Source organism: Eschscholzia californica, unplaced genomic scaffold (genome assembly GCF_041429995.1).
Source record: "Eschscholzia californica isolate CP2 unplaced genomic scaffold, dmEscCali1.0.p SCAF_2, whole genome shotgun sequence".
Taxonomy (NCBI): Eukaryota; Viridiplantae; Streptophyta; class Magnoliopsida; order Ranunculales; family Papaveraceae; genus Eschscholzia; species Eschscholzia californica.
In genome coordinates, this window is record NW_028238309.1 from 62,553,500 (window position 1) to 62,569,275 (window position 15,776).

General features: G+C 34.7%; 2 protein-coding genes across 2 annotated transcripts; both read right to left on the minus strand.

Moving 5' to 3' along the window:
- Positions 1-799: 799 nt before the first annotated feature.
- On the minus strand, positions 800-4,694 carry LOC147560053 (FKBP-like peptidyl-prolyl cis-trans isomerase family protein). The gene is made up of 7 exons (XM_086662065.1): positions 4,562-4,694; positions 4,340-4,430; positions 4,008-4,243; positions 3,163-3,272; positions 1,990-2,098; positions 1,784-1,860; positions 800-1,028 (listed from the first exon to the last, which is right to left on the minus strand). Exons 1-7 carry the CDS (start codon positions 4,608-4,610, stop codon positions 909-911), a joined length of 792 nt encoding a protein of 263 aa, XP_086518191.1. The 5' UTR covers positions 4,611-4,694; the 3' UTR covers positions 800-908.
- A 484-nt stretch (positions 4,695-5,178) lies between these two features.
- LOC147560054 (Transducin/WD40 repeat-like superfamily protein) lies at positions 5,179-9,983 on the minus strand. Its single transcript, XM_086662064.1, has 6 exons — positions 9,341-9,983; positions 7,699-8,187; positions 6,804-7,025; positions 6,645-6,717; positions 5,995-6,105; positions 5,179-5,845 (listed from the first exon to the last, which is right to left on the minus strand). Exons 1-6 carry the CDS (start codon positions 9,455-9,457, stop codon positions 5,433-5,435), a joined length of 1,425 nt encoding a protein of 474 aa, XP_086518190.1. The 5' UTR covers positions 9,458-9,983; the 3' UTR covers positions 5,179-5,432.
- Positions 9,984-15,776: the final 5,793 nt, after the last annotated feature.

The following is a 15,776-nucleotide window of genomic DNA, read 5'->3' on the forward strand; positions in this document are numbered from 1 at the left end:
TTTTGCCGGAACGAAGAGAAGAAAGATTGGGGGAGAGAGAAGAGAAAAGAAAGAGGAAAGAAGAGAGAGAGAGAGGAAGAGGGAGAGAAATGATAGTGGTGGTGGGGTCAGGATTGATAGGGGTGGGGCGGGGAGGCGAAGTGGGGGAAGAAACAGGAAAATATTAGAGCATCTCCAATGCAAAACTAAAAAAAATCTCTATTCATCTTATGTGTCAAGTTCCAGTTGAGATTCTCACTCCTAGGTGGCGTTGATAGAGATTCTTAATTTTTTTGTGTCCAATGCAAAACTCTAAACTTATCTTAGTTACTTATGTGACATAGTCATTTTTGTAAATAAATAATTAGTTATTTTAGAAAATATAGAAGACTCGATTTCTATTGGTTGAAAATCAAATATTGATGAATTACAATTAGAGATATCTCAAGAGGGCACTCTAGAAATAGAGTGTCCTTTTGAGATATCTCTATTCCACTCTCGATACCTCATCTTAGAGATCCAAATAGAGTGTTGCATTGGGGAAGATTTTTAATCAAAAACTCAAAAAATCCTACGTGACACTCGGAGTTTCTAAGATTGAGTGTTGCATTGGAGATGCTCTTAGGGATGAGGGTGTTCGGAGGAAACAAAAGATTACAAAATTTCATTGTTTCCACCCAAAAGTTTGTACCCTGCAAAATGTCTGTGTTTCCGCAAATATCTGCCTAATCACATTTAACTGGTTTCTTCTTTAAATGGATTATTTTGTTTAACTGGTTTCTTTTGAAAAGGTTTCCTAGTTTTGTTTGGTGTTTGACTCTTTCCTAAATCAACCCTTGGAATTCTTTGTGACCAAAACTTATACAACTTCAAAGCTTTCCTAAAGCAAGCTTCTAGTATCATGATGGGTGGATGTTCTTGTATAAATCTCAGTTACAGACAAGATCAGAGTAAAAGGCAATTGTCCTCCTTTCACAGTTTTGAATGCCGAGTAATTCCACATCAAAAACTTCGAACTGCTTCGCACTGAAAAATGTAGACGGACCTACCTGTTAAGAACAATACAAGATTTGTCATGTAAAGTTGTACACCAAACACTTAATCTCATGGTTAGAATGACCAATATGCACCGAAGACCTGGGTTTTTTTTATATGGGACTCTCAAGAGTAATTACATTCATTACATGACATAGATACATCATATAATAATGAAGAAATATCACGAACTGACTAAACACTATGTCATCTTTCAAGACATTTTGGGCCATAAAGGCCATATAAAGACCTTAAGGCCTTCCTGTGAGGTCTGAAAGCTCATATACGATTACCTTTTATTTTACTTATACTCTAACTACACAAATAAATGATGGATTTCCAATCCGACCAAGTATCGAACTTGTGACCCCACGAGTCCATAGAGAGCACCGCTAAAGACTCACCAGCCACGTTTCGGAGTGTAACAACACTCATTATTTACATCTATAATTATTTGCGCTTTCTCCATAATCTTGACTCATAACAATAGACACAAAGTAATAATTTATAGAAGTAAAATATGGGGAAACAAAGTTGGGGGTATTTTTTAAGTTGCAAAAAGATATGTACATTTGACATCTTATAGACTTATAGCGCGCTCAATGCTCTAAGCATCATAAGAAACTTTCTAATTGATTAATAGCTTCGAAAAGTATGTCTATCGTGTACCTAACCATGTCCGAGATCCTATAAAGAGGACAAGAAAAATCGAAATACATCATTTTGGTACGATAAAAAGCTCAATAAGGTAAAGAAAATTGAAACTCACAGGTGGTCCAAGGTCGGGAGGGATGATAACTCTTCTTTTCCCTCCAGGTTTCATATCTTTAATACCTTCTTCAAATCCTGTAGGGAAAACAAAAACGAAGGGACTTTTAATGTTTAAATAGGAGTATAGGTAGGTTGGTAAGTGAAGATGATCATCACAACAATGCAGAAAAGGTGGAAAATATTGAACAAAAATTAAGCTCGAACCTGGAACCAATGCATTCGTGCCAACACGAATCCTAGCTGGAGAACCCTGCAAATATGTGCTATCAATACGGCGCCCTGATTCATTATAACCGACATAATGAAATGTCACCTGCCAGTAGGAAATACAAAAACTTCAACATTATTTCATGAAGATGTTTTAATATAATGCATGCCTCACTCGCAGCATGCTTTCACGACATTTTTCAAAGTCATTGCGTTTACCTACAAAAAACTCGATACTCATTACATATATCTACAAAAAGCTTGCTCTATCGCAACCCTGTGATTAGTTGGGATGTTGAAATCCACTAGTCCTTGAAAAAAAATATGAAAACTCGGACATATGGCAATTCTTTTTTTGTTGAAAGCTAGACATATGGCACTTGGTCCACTTGGATATGTTGGTACATACAACAAAGAGAATAAGAATTAAATTACTCATGAAAAAATGACCAACAAATATATAAATGAGAACACCGGAAACAGGTAGTAAATGAAAATTGATTTGTACTCTCTGATTATTTTTCTGTGAATATTTGCAAATATTCACATACCCATTTACGTCATGATGGTATTTATTTCATTGTTCTCATATGAGCTAATTCATACGCATTTAGCAAAATATGGTGTGAGTATTTACATTTTCAAACATGGATACATAGTTCTATCAATTCTGCCTAATTCATGGATCGATTACAAATTGAATTGCAAGTATAAAGAGAACACCAAAGCACAAATTGGATTGCGGGTAATTTCAATAATTCATTAAATAAAAACAAAAGCTTAGTCTATTGTTCAGATTGTTATCATAAGCTCTTCAATCACGTAGTAACTTAGTATTATTGAGAAGATAGCTTACTCAACTAGGGTTTTGTAATGAAAGACTATTGATGGAAAATATTGTTCATGGACGAGAACAATTTGGAGAAAGAAATCAAACAGTTGTTCTCTTCTACGATGAATGATCTCTGACGATATGAACAAATTTAGAAAACATATTCACATTTCCTTGTTATGTAGAAGGACTGCTAATTTCGGCACTACGATCATCACGTAACAAGTTATACATCATCATAAGAGGAGCAAAAACGATTACATTTCAACTATCATATTATGTCATTAGGTTATCCCACAAGAATGCTAGCTAAAATTGCAAAGACAAAGAAGAAAAACCTGCTGACCAGCCTGTGGGCAATCACCTTCACCAACTTTAATATCTAAGTACATAAGTCCAGAGTCGCACTTCACATAGTTATTAGATGTCACTACCTTAACCTCAAAACCTGAAAAAGTTTCAATCAGAATGTTAATTAGTGTTAAACCACGCTTGAGATGAGAAGTTGAAAGGTTCTAAATACGGGGATTCTGTGTGAAGTTTATTACATTCTTCCCTCTTCTATTCTTTATTAATTCAAAGTTTTCAAAAAAAAGTCAAAAATTGTAAATTTTATAGGCATCAACCTGCAAGTAGTGGTGGCCAACGTGTCGTGCCGTGGCGTGTCTAACACGCCACAAATCCGCTTGGCACGGCACACAAGCACTACCAAAAGATCCTAATGGGAAGTGAAATCTGGACAGAGTTTGAACCAGCAACTAACAGAACGGTGATCAAATCTGACTGTTCATTTTAGTTTTGAGCCACGACAGTGACAAGGTCACAAGAGGACATGGATATGTAGATGCCGAGTGTCACTTCAGAAAAGAACCCTTTTGGAAACAGAATTTCCCATATGTTAACTAGGATTTGGTAGTCTCGAATAATGTTTTTAATACATATTTATGTATGTGTGCGCCAACTTCAACTCCGAATAAGTAACACAATCCTATTCATGAAAATTTTCACAAATATATAACATACAACTAAGTACATTTTATGCTCTAACACTTCATACCAAATTCCGTTCTCGCAATGAAAACACCTGTGTTTTTCATTTTGACGAGTTTCGGTAGTAAAAATTGAAACTTGCAATTCTAATAGTATAGTAGCACAAAAAGGGAAAGGAAATACATTGATATACCTTCTCTAATGAAATTTGGGAAATCGTCGGGCACATTATTAGCTTCTTGTATTCGCTTATTTTGGTTAAGAAGACGCCTTTCATCGTAAGGGTTCTTACTCTTGGTTTTAGCAGAAGCAGAAAAAGTACTTGAAATAAGCAACACAGATGGCATAAAAAGCAACAACAAATCTCTCCTATCATAATGTGTCCCTTCTTCTTCTTCTCTAATCAACCCTTCTTTACCAATTCCTGAACTGTTTCAAAATCTTAACAGATAAGGGCATAATCCACAAAACCCAGTTGGTAAATTAGTTGATTAATATACCAAACTCATAAAAATTAAAGCTTACAGGTCATTCTTGAGACAGTATATCCCAATTTCTTTCTTCTTTTGGAAACAGAAATTTCCAACTTTTAAAGGAATTGGTAGCAAAGTTCTACCTGGAAAAAGGGTGTATAAAGATTCAAAACACAAGTTCAAGATTTTCTTATACTCCAAAGCAAAAAAAAACTGAAAATTTAACAAAAAAACCAAACAAAATATATATATGGAGAGAGAGAGAGAGAGTTACATGAAAATAGTGAGGAAGATGGTAGAAATGGGTTGTGGATTAATTGCATGACTTTTGATTGATTTCTTTATGGAAAAATTGAGAGCAAGAGAGGCATGGAAGTGGAAATAGAATTGGATAGGGATGATTGGTGAGAACATTAGACTCTCTAGGATTGCTAAGCTCACAGGGTCCATACTGGCCCGCGGGTCAGCTCCCAACCCGGTTTTGGTGATGGTTGATGTCCACAAGATGTAAACTGAAAATAGAGAACACCATAACTATGTACTAGTTCAGACTATAAGATACCTATTACAATCATATTTAAAGAGTGATATCAAGTTCTTAGTTTCTTGAATTTGGTTTCTTCGATTGAATATTTCTCTATTGATCTTCAGATCTCAACGGTTGATCTTGACATTGGTATATTACTGTATTAATCCTCGCGATTGTGGGTTAGTTGACTACTTGTTTAAACATGCCCAAATGATTTTGTACAAATAGTGCTATTTAAGAAGGTTTCAAATTGTAGAACAATGTCAATTTTTATCATCCTTTGTCATGGCATGAAGGAGTAGATGACATCACAACCAAGAGACCGACTCGACGAGCCAGCACACAAAAGAAAGCTCAAAAGATGCTTGAAATTTGGATTCACATAAATTAGGTATTTCAATGCTTAGACCAAACAATACAGCACAAGTCTTGCCAATGGCTGGTCTGACTACAACCAATCTTCTATTACATCAAGTACTGAAAACTGTACTCCTAGAAAGGCAGACCTGCAGAAGCATGTCGACAACAACAGAACTAAAAAATTTCTAGGATTACACCATCGTCGTTAATAAATTATCTCTCATTTAGAAACCTATCACCCGTATATACGGGAGCCTCATTCCGTGTCTGAGCTATCTCCTTCAAAATCATCATCCTCTTCTCCGCCGTCGTCATCCTCGCCCGAATCTGACACCAAGGGGGGGACCGCCGCACAGCAGAATGAGTCCTTGTCCTTGAGAAGAACACAACTTCCATCTGAATTCCATTTGAGATCAGTGATGGAGAACTGTGGAAGCGGAATACTCACACAATATGCACCTGATGGTGACCACATGTACAAATGAGAACTACCAGTGCATAGAACAACACGCGTGCATGTAGGATCCCAAGCTGCGGCACGTATTGGTTCCTTCTGTACTAAGATGGCAGCAAGTTCTAAATGCTGCATATCCCATATCCATAGAATACTCGGCATGCTATCATTACGAGTGAAAAGATATCGACTGTCACTACTCCATGACAATAAACCTGTGAAAGGAGTAGATTTTCTGATCTCAGATTCAAACTTCAGAGAATGAGTATTCACCTCGTCTTGAAGAGAAATATACCGTAACTTATTTTTGCTATGTTCACTTTTAGTTACTTAACAAATGAGATGGAAGATGTTATTTGCTCACCTACGCCTTGTTTAGGATTTGGTTTATCTGCGAGAGGCTTCAAAGAAGGCAAGCTTATTGGTAAGTCCATTATTTTGTATCTCACTCTGATGGGTCCCTCTGGATGATTATCTTCAACAAGAACAGGAAAGAAGAGTGATTAGATAAACAACAATATTTAGTGAGTGGAGAGATCAGTTAGATCTAATGTAAACAATGACAAATCTGTTTGACGTGAAGAAGTTTTGTATTCATGGGCAAAAAAAGATAAGTCGGAGAATGTGTAATTAATGAAGTGTGATACAAACCATCTACTGATAACATCAATTTTCTGCATAACAGCTTGCTAAGCGAATAACTATGTATATAGAAGAGATTCAAATTCTATGATATACAAGACTTCACTCCATGGAACTGAAAGAAAAGATGACGATAAAATACAATCATCCTAAGTCCAGATAAGTCGATCTGGATTGGGGACGGTGGTGGTCGATCCACATTTATAGATCCAGAATAGCATCGGTGAGGGATCCTCTCTTCTATTTCCTTTCCTTTTAAAACAAATGCCGTGGGTAAGGAGGATTTGCAGGATCAACACGATCACTAGCCACAATCCAGGAAAAAAAATGTGGTGGAAAGGGAAATTTAACATGTACCATGATATCACTTACCAGAATTCCCATGTATAAATTCATCATTCAAACACAGCCCTGACATATCAAGTTGCAAAGGTTCATCAACCTCCTGCAAAATTTTAGAGAAAAGTATTCATATGAATATTATTTGCTTGATGGAAAATACAAAATTTAGGTAGCATGAAAATAAATTACCTTAAAAACAGTAGCACTACATGGACTGCGAACAGAGGATAAATGTATGAACTCTGCGAAGTTTTTCCAAGTCAGGTGATTCAAAACTCGCAACATCTGGTCATAACTACCTACAGCTAGAAACTGACCACATGGAGACCATGCAACACTTTTTACACCTAACCCACTTTCATATGCTTGATATTTGAATAAACACCTCCCATCTGGAGAATAGATCAGAACCTGTATCAAAAACATCGTATTTAAATAAAAGCCAACAATAGAAACTACACTACACCTTGTAAGCTTAATACCTAGTCTCCTACTCCGTGTATCTACTAATCAAGTTGCACCTAGTTGACTAATTCAAAACAATAAAAAATGCTAGGCATGTCAACTAGGTGGAGACTAGTTGTCCAACTAAAGTTATTAGGCTTGATTTATTGAGGTCAATAACTAGTTGGAAGTAAGCACTGGCAGGCAATATATTAGTATAACGTATAATTAGAAATACTGCTAAATATATATAATTTCAGCTTTCAACAAATATATATATATATATATATATATATATATATATATATATATATAATTTCAGGGTATCAAATTCAAATCTCAGTTATGATTTAAAATTTTAATCTGAAGACATTCCTACAAATATTTCGAAGTGTATGAATAAAATTACTATTAACATAAATAATGGAAATCTTATGCAAATGATATAAGATACATATAATAAATTAACTACCTTAAAGTACTATGCTTTAGATGAGAATAAAAGGAGAAACTCTTTTGAAGACCTCTGATTACGACTCACCACCGCAGTCCGCTAGCCTAGGTATAACAGTATTTCATCCATTTGAGGTTGAGAGGTTTACTATTAGTGTTATAAGAAGAATATTGTTAAATGATTTACCTTATATTCAAGGGGAGAATCCCAGATCACAATAGAACTATCGTCTGGTGACCATTCAATATCAGCCAAATCCAATGTATCCACGGCAAAAACACCCATGATTTCCCACGTGTGGCAAGACAGGAGGTTAATATAGTCCTTGCAATCACGTCTAGTGCAGATTGCGGTAAATTTACCATCTTTGGTAAAAGAAACACCCTTAGAAGCATGCTTTGGCCATTGCACGTGCACACAGGCTGTGTTGACCAATGACCATACGGTAAGCCGTAACTGGAAATCTGATGTTGTAAGAATGTGGCGACTATCAGGGCTCCACCTTGCATATGATACCCCAGCATGACCTTCATCTATTTTACATGTCCATTCGGGCTGCGTTAGTGACCATGCTTGTATCATAGGTCTCTTATAAAGACCACAAAGTACGTACTCAGAATCAAGTGCCCATTCGATATAGCTTATCTTATCTAAGCATGAAAATAATTGTACAACCTGTTTAACAAAGAAAATTAATCAAGAACAATTACAGATAAGCTTAGCATCTCAGTGTCAAAGAGAGGTAAAGAAAATGAAACTGAAATACAGTTGCAGGCTACCAGCGGAGGAGAACAAGAAAAACAGGTAAAATTGTAGATTGACATGGCAGGCTCTTAAATATAACAAATTAAGAGCATATGAACAAACATTTGTTCTCAAAGTACGAAGCGTAAAAGAATCAAAAGATTCTATAGGCATCCAACTCAACGAGCCCTAATTGCAAACTCCAAACTCTAACTGCTTAGCTCCTGTCTATTATATAAACTCAGCAATACGTGAGGTGAGGTCATCTCTGATCAAATCTATTATGATTTTTGTTTGAAATTTAAAAGTTTTATTTCCTTTACTAGATTGTTCTACTTCTGTTCTTATTTACTTTTGTCGTACGTGTTTACGTCGGTCAAATACCTCAAAACTTTTACGTAGTTGGGAACAATTACCCAGAACGCGAAATGCTCTGCTACGTACCTACCATGTTTATTGTGTGGTATCATACGGGAATACCTCCTCGTTAGCTAATTTGACTGGCTTTTCGTTTTGGACAATTTCGTAAACAATGTATATATTTCTAGTATGTTGTATACTTGTATGCCAAATTTAGAATACTAAATCGGCAAAGTACCCAAAAACGATATGGAAAATTCAATATACGGCATGTAATGCGGGGAAAGGGGTAGAGGTTCAAATAGCATTGGTTAGGAAGGATTCAGAACTAACTTTTGTGGGTCGACACTGAGTAAGACTAAAATTTCACACCACAACTAAGATCATGAAGAATCCAAACTTGGAACACATTTTGCAAACTCAGGAGGCTACAAAGTAGTCTGGCGATTTTACAGGCATGGTCATGAAATGAAGCACAGATATGAGCATGGCAGCAATTTCAACTACTTCTTAGTTATTGATCAAGCAGTTAGGGTTTTCAAAAAAAGGTTCCTCTCAGTTTTTGCAATTCCTCCTAAACAATATGATATGAAAGATCAAACATTTTATACAGATCCAAGATATAATTCAATAAACTGAATGATTTAATTGGCAGTAAAGAAAAAAAATTAAACTCTTTGAACTTGAAAAAACAAAAACAACAATGTGGGAGAAAAGGAGGTACCTTTAGTGAGAGAACATCTCTGATAACAAGGCGATAATCAACAGCTACAGCAAGATAACGAGAATTTGGAGAAAAACAACATGGACCTGTTTGTTTATAAGACTCTGTGAATTCCATTGACCTAATTCTTCTTCTTCTTCTTCAAAATCAGCTTAAAGGTTCAACATTTGACATTGATAAATCAAAATGCAAATTCATCAAGATGTACAAAATTGAGGAAACCCTAGATTCTTGAATCAGTAATAGTGAAAGAGAATTAGGGTTTTTTTAGATGGAATTGTAGAAAGTGATTTTGGGGGTTGAGTGTTTTGAAATGAAAGTAACCTAGGCTGCTAGGTAGGAAGGAAGTAGAGTCAGTCGCCGGGCCACTGACGGGATCGGTACTAATGATGATGTCGCTTGCTAATGAGCGCGCCAAATCCTTTTGAAGGACTTCTTCTCTAAACCCATCTTATTGTGGGTATTTTGGGGGCATACAACTATGGTTGGGGCATAAAGAATCAATCTAGCGGTAAATCTAGTTTGACTGTCTTCCGTTAGAGACGCCCCGAAATTGATAGACTCGATGTGAGTTTTGTCACAAAATTCTTCTGGAGATGGATTAAATTCAACTCCAATAATCTGAGTTTAAATCGGTGGACTCAACTGAATCTCGAGTTCAAGTATTGTTATAAAATTATCCTTGAACCCACCAAAATAAATTACCAGTGTTTTGGAGTTGAAAATAAGTGGACTCAAGTCGGAAGTTATAACAAAATTCGACCAAGTTCCCTAATTTGGTAGGGTTTAAGTACAAAATTGGCATGTCTTTCGCGTCCGAGTTAGGTTCGTTTATATCCTACTTATGTGGTTAATCTTCATCTCTCTAAACTTTGCACTAATTCGTCTCTGGAGATTTCACCTGCGATCTCCTCTACTTTCTAGTTTCTACTCTAATCAACCTCTATCTCTAATTTAACCATCTCGTAAGGAATTCTCTCGTGCTGGTAGCATCCCGCCATCCCCTCATAAGTGACAAAAGTTTACGCTAAACAGTGTCTATGGTAAAATAAATCTTATTGGTAAATTATATCCACCAATAGAAAGAACTTGTGGCGCATTCAGAAGGATATAACTATTTGCACAATTATATAATCATTTCCCACTCTTGTAGAATAAACCAAATAACCTAATATAAATTATCCCAACTCCTAAATGTCTTCCAAATATTGTGTGAGGGTGCAATTATCTCAACTCACGTCTTCCAAATATTGTATGAGGGCAAAGACTCCCAGTCATTGCAAGAAAAACTCTATGGGCAATATTGGTTTTATAATGTACCTTCAAATATGGAAAATTTGGTAAGTTATTAATGATCTTTCTTGATTCTTAGATTCTTGACTTGATGCTTCCACTAAAATAAAACTTTTTTTTAGATGAAAACACTAAAATAGAACTTAGTTTATTAATTTGTACTTCTCTAATCAGGGGCGGATCCATGGGGGTGCCGCACCCCTGGATCCTACCGAAAAATAGTAATAGTAGTTGTAAATACTTTTTTAATATAGGTATATAGAAATCTATATATTTATGTAATGATGTATGATATGGAGATGAAGAAGGACTTGACATAGTGGCTAGGGCGTGGGTTAGATTTTTAGCTACGTACAAATGATATATTTGTATTTTACTATAGATATATTTGTATTTTACTATATATCTAATCATGCGTACAAATAATAACAAGTAGAGTTTGACTTAGTGGTTCTAAACTTGTGGCTTTAATTCCTGGATGGGTTGGAGCTTGAGGTTGAGGCTTCAAGTCCCCCACTATAGGCATTTTTGAATATTTTATGTTTGAATTCATTCCATCCAACTATCTTTATTGATATTCAACTTCAAGAACTAAATGCTCGTTTCAAGAGTATCGAGTTGCTCTATGGCATGTTTGAGTCCATGGATTTGCCTTCCGGACAAAATTAAATTGATGCGTCTTGCTTAATTTTAATGAGTCATTTTTAATGAGTTTTTGTCTCCAGACATGTCACTTTTAATGAGTCATCTTTTCCCTATCCTCAGTCTTCTATGAAACCTTCTCAAACCATTGTTGCTCCTCCACACCCAGTTATAGTTTCTGTCCATCCTACTCCCCTTACACTACCTGATGTCCATCCTCCCGCACCTGCTACCTCTACTTCTCCACCCATTTTACCAACTCTGTCTCTTCCACCTACTCCACTTGTTTCTTCTCTTCCTCTTCTTCCAGTGGTGCTTCCAATACATTCACTTCTATTCGGCCTATTCAAACAAGGGCTAAGTCAAGGATTTTTAAACCAAAAAGCCTTTCAGTTGACTAACAACCATCCCATTTCCCTTATTCTCTTGGCTACTACCTTACCACCTACACCAACCTGCTTTACCCAAGCTAATAAATACCCCAAATGGAGATTAGCAATGTATGAGGAATTTGCAGCACTTCAAAAGTCAGGAACTTGGTCCTTAGTACCATCTTCTCCTGATCAGAATTTAGTTGGCATTTTTAAATATTTTATGTTTGAATTCATTCCATCCAACTATCTTTATTGATATTCAACTTCAAGAACTAAATGCTCGTTTCAAGAGTAACGAGTTGTTCTGTTGTATGACATGTTTGAATCCATCTAGAGGATTCGCCCTTTTCGACAAAATTAAGTTGATGCGTCTTGCTCAATTTTATCCGTCAGATTTCATTAGACTTGACACTATGCTACTTAATTCTCAATTTGATAATTACATTTATGGTATGAGAGAATACCAAATTTAGATGGGATTGGTGCTCTTGCTAAATGCTCGTTTCAAAAGTACCGAGTTGCACTGTTGTATGGCACGTTTGAGTCCATCTAGAGGATTTTTCTTTTCGACAAAATTAAGTTGATGCGTCTTGCTCAATTTTATCCGTCAAATTTCATTAGTCTTGACACTATGCTTATCACTTTAGCACTAACTTTGCCAGCTGCGACTGCCTCTATTGAAAGATCTTTTTTGAAACTAGTTAAAATACGTTTAAGAAATGAGTGATCTGTGGTTGAATGATAGTTTAGTAGTCTTTATTGAAAAAGAATTTTTTAGTAAAATTGGCAATGAGTCGATTATCAGAACATTTCAAAACATGAACTCTCGTAGAGGTTAATGCGTTTGTAATTGTTGATGTATTAATATAATTAAGTATTTCGTTAATTACTTTGTTTGCAAAAAAGAAAAAAAGAATTAGGTGTATAGATCCGCATGAAAATCCTAGATCTTTCCTGTCTCTAATAACTTCATCCAAGATTATAACCAATTCACATTAGGGTTGTGGAGTTCATTAATCAAGCATTAGGTTGTTGTGCTTGAGATCAACAAGTATTCTACATAAACACATTATTATATATTTCTCCCAACTACGGTTTAAATTCTATAATTTTCTACTAGAAATTAGTATAAGGATCAATAGTTTGGCATGTGTTACATTTTTATAAGTTTCTTCTAACATCTCAGCTGTTTAACTTTAGTTTATTTTTGCTCAACTCTTATTTATTTTTGCTCAACTCTTGTAGTACAAGAAGATTTAACAACTTTATATATAGACGTCAAATCATAATTTAGGAATGACCAAAACCAATATCACGTGCGAATTTATTGTGATTGCTCATACTCTTTACGTGGCAGATATAATTAGGTCATGTTTGGTTTGCAAAATAGAAAGCAATTACCACAAATTACGGTACTTAGTGTTATTTGGTATAAAAAATGCCTCAAAAATCACATTTTCCAGATGAATGTCATTTCTCTTACGAAGGGATACTAAACCCATTGAGTTTGTTTATGCATGTTCCCTTGATATAATCACTTAAATAAGCTGCAACCAATTCAATATCTATCAATCTTATTCTTGACCAAAGAAATGACATCCCAAAGTATTATTAGTAATTACATTCTTTTCAGGCCCAAGTATTGCAGTAGAGTGAATTTTCCTTATTCTCTTTTGTGTGGTTATTATTCATTTGTTGTGAGAAACCAGTAGTTGGAACAAATAATGGCGCAATATATGAGGCTTCATATAATAAAAGTGATTTTCGAACACTCATCCATCATAGATCATCAAAATTTTAAACTTTCTCAAATATTCATATTCCTATTAACAATATATAAAACTTGACAACCATAGAGATTTAAATACACTGAAACTGCTACTACTATTGTCAAATTTTTCCAAAATTAAAAAGGGTATCGTGTTCAATACTATAGCTAAATACTCATGGAATCAATCTAATGTTAATAGATCATGTGATGGTATATTGATTACAATTGTTTTCTTCTTTACCACTAGTATTCATATATCTTGACTGATTTTTTCTTTTTTACTTTAGCTTCCAGCATGCCATAATGGTTGCAAGTTTGTAACATATCGGCTCATGTCAATATTTTTCGAATCTCTTTTATTGTAAGGACATCCAACTCTATAGCAGATTGTTTGGTGGAGTGCGGTGGGTTGGATTTTGTGAGTCGTGCACAAGTAAATTATGACATGGCACAAGACCTTGCTACTTTAGATGAAGGGATTCGATGCTTTTCCCTGAATCCTCAACCACGGCCCTAGTTTTATGATGAATAAGTAATTGCAAAATATTAGTTTAGTATTACAGTTGTATAATCACTTCATCAATCTTATTAATACGGTTGTTTTATTTTTTTTACTAAAAACTCTAAAAGTTGTTACATTCATTATGACATTGATTACATCAAAATAATAATATAATAGAAATAACAGGTGGATTGGACGAACATTTGAATTACTTTTGTGTTAACTAGTGTCTATATTTGAATAAGAAATCTTTCTGATAAACTATATCTACCAAAACTACAAGAGAACTCAGAACTCAATTTGTTTTTATTATACTTAAGTAATTGTTCGAATAATATCTCATCGTAGTATAATTGTTCAAGTAACTACATAAAAATGAATTTTACTCATGAAAGGTGTCCAATGCAATTACAGCGATGGAATTCTACCAACCATGATTTAAATTCCACTATTTTCTACCCAAGAATCCAAGATTAGCATCACAATCATCATGCGTTACAATTTTGGTTTGGCCTAACGGGGTTAACTTTGTCTTTTTCTGGAGGGGTCCTTCTAACCAAAATGAAAGATTTGAGGAACGCTTTTAAAGGAGGGTCCCTTTTAACAATAATGGGAGGCCCCTATGAAATCTCCCTAATAAATATTGAAACACAACATAAGGATTGGATAAACATTTAGTCTACTTTTAGGTGAAGTAGTTGTGCATAACTGCATAAGATAAAACTTTGTGAATAAACATTAGATACTAAAACATTTTATATTTGAGATTATAAATGTTGTAAAATAGAAGCACATAATAATATTTAATTATATAATTTATTTGAACAAATGAAAAACTTGATTGACTTTGGTTTGGGATTATAGTTTATAAATTTAATAATGCCCTATCCTCTTTTATGGATTACATATACTCCTTAATTTGATTATTGAAGAATTTTTAGATGGGAACTTGCTGGATAGGTCTGGTCAACAATTTTTGACTAAATTGTATTACTTCCTTCCACCCTTTTAATATGGAGATTTTATATCAATTACTTCATAACAATCAATAGATTTGCACCTATCACTTTTTATTAAGTTCCTTCTAACATCTCAGTTGTTGAGTTTTATCTTTTCCTTTTGCTAATTTTTTTTATGAAACTCTTTAGCTAACTTCAATTTATTTTGCACATCTCTTGTTGTATAAGTGGATTCAACAGCCTTATACATAGACTTCAAGTCATAATTTAGGAACGACTAAAACCAACTTCACATGTCAATTTCGTGTGATGCTCATACTCTTGATGGGGCAAATATAGTTAGGTTGTGTTTAGCGCGAAAATAGAATGCTAACAAAAAATTATGTTACTTAATGTCGATTGGGATACAAAATTATATCAAGAATCACATTCCTCGTAAGAATGTTATTTCTGCACAAAGAGATCATAAATCCACTGGGTGGGTTCTTTTATCCATTTCCCTTTAAGGATCATCACTTGAATAAGATGCCGACAAAATCAATCTTATTCCTAACCAAACAATACATTTAGGCATTGCGATTAGAAATAATCACATTACAAAGTATCCTCGATAATTACATTCCGGAAACATGGATGTTTATATATTAGACTTTTCATCACAGGATTATTTTTCAACATTTTGCCACAAATTCGCCTTGAGGCGCCTTTAACACTTGCTAGGGACGCCTACAAAACTCACCTTCGCCAAAATAGATTATCAAAATTGTGAATTTTGTACCAAAATCTTATCGTTCAAGAATCTTCTAAGTAACAATAAACAAAACTTTCGCCCATAATAGATTATCAAAATTTTGAACTTTCTCAAATGTTCATTTTCCTATTCACAATTTACAAA